The sequence below is a fragment of the Tetrahymena thermophila genome, assembly GCF_000189635.1.
Source record: "Tetrahymena thermophila SB210 genomic scaffold scf_8254668, whole genome shotgun sequence".
Taxonomy (NCBI): Eukaryota; Ciliophora; class Oligohymenophorea; order Hymenostomatida; family Tetrahymenidae; genus Tetrahymena; species Tetrahymena thermophila.
In genome coordinates, this window is record NW_002476435.1 from 10531 (window position 1) to 18151 (window position 7621).

At 22.1% G+C, this 7621-nt stretch overlaps 1 protein-coding gene across 1 annotated transcript in view; it reads left to right on the plus strand. All coding sequences in view use genetic code 6, as the record gives it.

The window, feature by feature from the left end:
* TTHERM_002653472 (transmembrane protein, putative) overlaps positions 1–6737 on the plus strand; it is a gene marked incomplete at both ends in the record, with an annotated part of 9776 nt that extends 3039 nt beyond the window's left edge. The window contains 13 exons of the mRNA XM_012797085.1: positions 150–304; positions 351–650; positions 902–1030; positions 1080–1426; positions 1483–1636; positions 1694–2060; positions 2111–2770; positions 2845–2960; positions 3257–3406; positions 3497–4149; positions 4203–5876; positions 5992–6598; positions 6647–6737. Coding sequence (XP_012652539.1) covers positions 150–304; positions 351–650; positions 902–1030; positions 1080–1426; positions 1483–1636; positions 1694–2060; positions 2111–2770; positions 2845–2960; positions 3257–3406; positions 3497–4149; positions 4203–5876; positions 5992–6598; positions 6647–6737 — 5403 coding nt within the window. The remainder of the gene's footprint in view (positions 1–149; positions 305–350; positions 651–901; positions 1031–1079; positions 1427–1482; positions 1637–1693; positions 2061–2110; positions 2771–2844; positions 2961–3256; positions 3407–3496; positions 4150–4202; positions 5877–5991; positions 6599–6646) is intronic.
* Positions 6738–7621: the final 884 nt, after the last annotated feature.

A 7621-nucleotide genomic window follows, 5' to 3' on the forward strand; every position in this document is an offset into this window, starting at 1 on the left:
GTAGCCTCCTAATTAAGATTTAAATCTAAGTCCTTACTATAATTAAATTCCTACTTATTAATGCCTTGACTGTTCATCAGAATATTCTTTGTGGTATGTGTTAATAACCAAATTTAAAAATAATATTTATTTTAAAATTATTTAAATAGGTAGCAGAGCCAATCCTAATATAAAACATGCTAGAATTACATTTTATAGCTAGATCAAAATTTACAAGTAGTATTTTCAAAATATTAGGCAATAAACTTCCTTGTATAATCAACACCAGGCTCATATAGCATTACTCAGTATTAGTCTGTGCTATGTAAATATAAAAAACTAATAAAATACTAATATCTTTTAAATAATAGGTCCAGAAGGATGCTTTTCATGTATTCAAGAATCTAATTCAAAAGCAACTTGTATCAAATGCTAACTTTAGTATGTTTAAAATGGAGATATTTGTGAAAAATGCCCTTATAATTGTAATAAATGTTAATATGCAGTAATTATAAATGGAAATGCTGTTTTTAAAAGCTAAATAAACGTTAATCAAATCAATGGAATTTAATTTAAAAAAATATGCATAGAATGTAAACCTCAATACCTTCTTTCATATGATCTATAATCATGTGTTTAGTGTGGTTTCAATTGTGATAAATGCTAATATGGTAATATTTATTTAAATTATAGAAATTAAATAAAATGCTAAATATTTTGTAAAACTTCCAAAAAATATTATTACTTTTGCTATATTTTTTAGCAAAGATAAATTTTTTTTAATTTTCTAAAATCTTTAAAATTTTTATTTGATTCGACTTTCTAAAAGATCTAAAATATATTAAATAATTAATTATATTATAAATTAATTTATTTAAAAATAATTTAATAATATGTGAAAATCAATTTTCTCAAAAAATAGAAAATTAAGATGAGGTTCTAAATAATAATATAGATTAACTATCTGCTTTATCATATTACTAGTTTCTAACAAAAAATTACATAAAAAAGTGTATATAATGCCCTAATGGATACTTTGTTTCTTTTGATGGTAAATTTTATTTTAAATATTTTGTATAAAGTTTATTTAAATCATTTAGGTCAGTCTTGTGTGTAATAAACACTAAATTGCGATTATAACAGTTTTAAAATAGTATAGGGTACACAGACTTATGATTTAACAGAAAATATTTGGTCATTTGTAGATAGTTTATATCAAAATATAAGTATTAGCAAAATTTGTAAAAGCTGTTCTTATGGGTACATATTAGCAAGTGATTAAAGTAAATGTGAATATGGATGTTAATCTCAATCTCAGCAATCAATATGCAATAATTGTTTTACTACTTTATCCTTTAAAGTTTAATGTTAGTTTTGTAGTAATGGATAAATATTAAACTAAGTTGTGGATCCCCCAAAATGTTAAGATGATTTTTGTAAAAACCATGTAGATTAATTTGTTAAAATTTAAAATAATTTTTCATACTTTATTTATAAATTAAGATTTTTGGATGCTCAGAGTGCTATAAATATTTAGACTTGAGTTAAAATTTAAACAATTAAGTTTTTTAATGTACTAAATGCTAAGATGAACTAAGTATTCCATCTATCTATGGATGCATTAAATGCCCATAAGGATGCTCCAGATGCTATGAAGGTTAATTATTAAATATATATTGATTAAATATAATTTTTATTATAATTTATAAACAAGGTACAAGTACATTTAACTTCACATCATAATTAATATATAAAAGAGAATCCATCACTATATAAGATAGATTAGATTATAAGAATAAAAACTATAAACTAATATGTACAGAATGTTAAGATGGGTATTACTTTGATTAATAATTCAAATAATGTATTCTAATATAATGTGGATAAAACTGCCAAAAATGTATCATAATAAATAAATAACCTTAATGCATTTAGTGCAACTATGATAAATTAATTAATTAAATTACTTCATTGTAGTATTTTATTGGTAAGTTCTATTATAAATAAAATTAAATAAATAATCCAAAATAAATGATAACATTAACTTCTTCTGGTGATGATTGCTAAATTTGTCCATTACTGTAATTTTATAATTTTATATTTATTAAATTGATGATTATTTTAATTAAAGTTGCGAAACATGTGAAAACAAAAGCAATGTCAGTTAGAATCCTTTATATATATATGATGCTTAATGCTTATCATGCAAAAAAACTTTAGATAAAAGCCTTTTATTATAGAATTATAGTATAACTTACGATAAATCAAGAAGGAAATGCTACTTATGCTAAAAATCAGAATAGGGCTGCTACTATAAGAAGTAAAAAATAATTTATGCATAATGCTTAGATCTAAATAGCAGATTAGGTGATGGCTCATAAAAAGAACCAATTAACTTCAATCGTTTAAATGAAGTTAATTTAAACTAATTTATCATAAATGAGCTAGATTTTGATCAAGCAGTAGTTTTTTATAACGAATTATAAGTAAAAGAGTTGGAGGTTTTGTTAATATTTGTTGATAACATTTGCTAAGATCTAAAACCTCAAAACTTTACAATTACTTTAAAGGAGAAATTTAGAACTCTTTCAGCTATCCTAAACATAACAACACTTTACTCGAATTTTACTGTCGATTTCTAGCAATAAGATGTTTTTATTGTATAAGGCTTTGACAAAATTTTCATTTAAAATGTAATTTTCTAACAGCAAAAAAGTGATAATAAATTTGGAATAAGTATTAAAGATGATTCTTTAAATAATTTTTAACTTATAAACTGTTAATTCCATCAGTAAGAAATAATACAAAATAAACGTTTATTATTTTTGGATATTTCATCCATTTAGTAAACAAACATAACATTAGAATAAGTTAATTTTTAAAATATTTTGGTGTTAGATCAGAAGCCTCTAATAAATATTCTTAACTCTTAATAAAATTCTTAATTATATCTTAGGATAATCTCAGCTACTTTACTTAATGTAAATTTTCATTTTAAACTAATTCATTTTTTTAATTTTATAAAATTTTTAAAAGAAGAAAACAATAAAAAAATTTTTTATATCTCTTCACCAAACACCCCCTCTCTTAAACTATTTATATAATATTATTTAAAAAAGATTTTTTTATTGGTAATTAAAAATTTATTTAATTTAAAATTTTTAGGTTTAATTTAATTAGGCAAATCTAATTTAAATAAATATGTAATCTACAAAAGTTGAAATATAAAATTTACTAATTAAATCTTCAGTTTTTGATTAATAAACACTCTTTGTAGATGTTCGACAAAATAATTCACCAAATCAAAATATAAGTATTTATTTTCAAAATATTACTTTTGAGAATAGCTCCTTTTACCATAGATCTTAGATTCTGAATTCAAATATCTTAAATTCTTTAACAATTACTAGCTTAACCTTCAACTAATGTACATTTTATTAATCACAAAAAGAGCTTGTACCTTTAATTATATCTAATTACTTTAATGTAAGTAACATTTGTATAATGTCAAATAAAGTGACTAACTACAACTTTATGCAGTAGTAAGATAGTAGATTGAATATTACAAATTAAAATTCTTATTTTGAATAGATTCAAGTTTTAAATAATATTGTGACAATTGATAGCTATTTTTTATTAGATTTTTAGACTGATAAAAACTCTAATATAACTTTAAATGGAATAATAATTAAAAGAAATCAATTTTATTCTGAGTTAACTTCAATTATAATTCAACTTGCAAAATTAAATACAATTTAAGTAAATAATATTTCTTTAGCAGATAATCAAGAATTTTTATTCCTTTAAACTGAAAATATTTTTAACGTCACAATTGGTTAAATAAATTTATAATAAACTGACTAATAATTTTTGACCCCTTAAATTTGCTACTTAAAATAAACTATCTAGTAAATAAAGATTAATGACATAGTCTAATAAGGTATAAGCATATCAAAAGAATTATTTATCTTTGAAAATAATATAATTTAATAGCAAATTACTCCTCTTGAAATTGTTATAATGAATGTTATAAGCAATTAAATAACTTTAGTATTCAAAGATAATAAAGAAGATATTTCTATTTTTTCTATAATTTCTAAGTTAATCAGCAACATATAAATTCAAAATGTATAGTTTTCTGGGTTTTAAGATGATATTTTGAATAAAAAAGTAATCATTTTGGATATAATAAATTTTATATTTAAATATTTTTTTGTAAATAGTCTATTTTAGGGAAAGTATCCTAAGGTTTTTACTTTAATGCTCCTACTGTAGCTGTGGACCTTTATAATTCTAGTTTTAATGAAATAGATGTTTAAAGTTAATTTGGTTGGATAAATGGATAAATTCTTTCAATAGATATAAGACATTGTAACTTTACTAATTAATAGAGTTATCTTAACATAGAAACTAGTAGAGAAGGTGGGTTTCTTAATGTTATAAGTTAAGTACTTCATATCTATAAGTCTAAATTTATTAATGGCAATGCATTAATTGGTGGAGCAGTTTATTGGACAGCATAGAATAAAGGTAGTTTTTCATCAATAGAGAGCGAATATTTAAGCAACGTAGCTTTTAGTAGTGATGACTTAGAGACTCAAGGTGGAGCAATATTTGTTAATGGGAGATTATCTTAAGGTTTTGATGGATATATATACAAATCTAATTTTTCTAATAACTTTGCATTTAACCAAGGAGGGGCTATATTGATCTAACCTTCTGCTTATTTTAAAAATACCATAACAATTAAAATGAGTCATTTTATTAATAACTTCTCTCTATGCAGAGGTAGTAATATTAACATACAAAATTAATCTAATTCTAAATCTTATATAACATTGAGTAGTTTAGTTATTACAAGTTAGATTAAATACTTTATAGAAGTAATTGAGATCCTTTAAAACATTATTCGTAAATAAGCTTGGTTATAAATTTAATCAGTTGATTCTTCATTAATTAATATACAAAAAGCTCATAATATTGAAATCATAAGTTCCACATTTTAGTTATCAACGGGCACATCATATGATTTCTAAAATTCTGAGTTTCTGAAATTTATTTTTTAATAAATTTTGATAATTTAAGAAGCTATTAACTTTTATGATGTTTAAAATATTTATTAGAATAGCTATTTTTTAAGTAATATGATTACAGCTACAGGTATAGAGCATTTTTATATCTATGATACGTTAATTTAAAACAATAGAAATATCTTAGATTATATGCATAATTAAAGATAAGATGCATAAAGTGCAGTATTTTATAATAGCTAGAGCAGCTACATTTATAAATTAAACGTAACTAATAACATATGTTAATATTGCGTTTTTGGGACAATTTAAATAGCAAGTTCAAAATTTCAAATCTTAAATTCTACTTTTTATAATAATATAGCATATAATGGACCAGGATTATATTTAGAATAAGCTTAATTTTACTTTACAAACTCAATTAATGCATAATAAGTGTTTTTAGATACCTTAATAATCATTAATTCTGCATTCATTAATAATTAAGCTAACTTAAACGGAGGAGCGATATACCTAAAATAATCTAGTATGTTTATTTATGAAACTATCTTTGAATAAAATAAAGCAAGCTAATATGGTGGAGCTATTTTTTTAGAAAATACATAAAAGAATATTTTAATAAATTTAATTAATTTAAGTAACTGCACATTTACTTAAAACTAAGCAAGCTTTGGAGGAGCATTAGGGTCAACTACAGGATAAAGAGTGAATAGATTTTCAAATAACACATATTAAAAAAATAAGGCATCTTAATATGGTGACAACATTTAAACTTCGCCAACAAAATTTAGTGCTTCTATAAATGGAAAGTCTTTATCAGACTCAAATATATTATAAATATAAAATCATTTTGGGGGGTATCTTCAGGTAAAAACTTTTCATTGCAATTTAAGTTCATTTATCAAAAAATGTTAAATATAAATTAAATTAATTTTTTATAAATATTTTACCTTCTTTAATAAAATATTTTTAATATATAAAGGAAGATATAATTTTAAGATTGTGTAGTGATTAAAATTAAGAAATTTTGAATATTCCTAAATATAGCTTTCTTTAAATAACCATTTTAGAAGGAAATGGTTACTTAAGTTCAAATAAAATTTATAGTTAAAATGGTGAATTTAATTTAACTCAGTAAATTAAAATTTATGGAAACTTTAATTAATAACTTAAACTCTAAATTACAAGCGATTTAATTCAAATTCCCATATACAATTCAAGCTAATACATAATTGGTTATAGTAATTATTCGTTAATTATTGTTATAGATATGGCTCAAAATTGCTTAATCGGTTAGATACCTATAAAATTTTAATAAAAATATGATTAATGTTAAGACTGTAAAGATACTAAATATAGCTTTAGTATAGCAAATTAATGTTAATCTTGCCCTCATCCGTCAGTTAAATGTTATAGAGATATGATCTTTTTACCTTCAAATCTATGGAGAGTTAATCAATAATCAATAGTTTTATACCCATGTAAAAATTGTGTAGGTGACATTGAAATAAGTTAAATAAAATAAACTGGCTAACTTTCACGCTAACTTTCACCTAAGCACAATGATATGAATTACTATTGCAAATAAGGTAATTTTTTCACTTTTTAACTTATTGTTATTTTTGTATATAAATTAGGATATGTAGGAGCACTTTGTGAAGATTGTGATAGAAGTGGAGAATATTGGGGTGAAGCTTATTACATGAAATTAGACTAAAAATGTTCAAGGTAATTATTTTTATGAATGTTTTCATTTTTAACAAAACCTGTTTTAAATTTTAATAGATGCAATGACATAAAATTTACTGAAATCATTTATCCTTTGATAATATCAATCCTGGCATTCATTATATCAATCTATTTATCTTAAAGATTGAAGAATTAAATTAACTTGAAGATAATGGCAAAAGTGATTTACTTATTACTTTATAGAAAATTTTATGGTTACGATACCTTAAATGTATTTAGTGTAATCAAAATTTTGATCTTTTAATCATCTTTAATCGGAATAATGTTTTTTTATGATTCTAATATCCCAAATTTTTTGTCTTAACTATTTATTGATATTGGTAATCTTTTTAGCGATAGATTAAGGATTTTTGAGTGTTTTTTAGTTTAGATGCTGCAAGAAATTAGTATAATTTTTAAAGGTATTTACTTCTTATTAGTGATAAATATTTTAAATATGCTTTGCTTGGTGCTTTATTACAACTTTATTTTTTTAAAATCTAACTGCAAAAAATATTTAAATGATATTATACTTTCTACAAGTATATTTGCTTACTATTCAATAAATGCACTATTCTCCAAAATCTTTAGATCTGTAAGTTTTTATTTAAATTAAAATAAAATAAATATTTTAATACTCTTTTTTTTAAGTTAAATTGCTAGGTGTTTGACAACTAACATTTTGTAACTGAGTATTTATCTATTTCATGTAATGAATTATAAAATAATAATTCATATAACTTGATAGCTTTAGCATTAGTAGTTATAGCTTTACTAATATTTTATGGATATTTTGTGCTTAAAATCTACTAAAGGAGATATATGATAAAAACTTATCAAAATTAGATTTTATTTGGATTCTTTACATATGAATATAAATAATA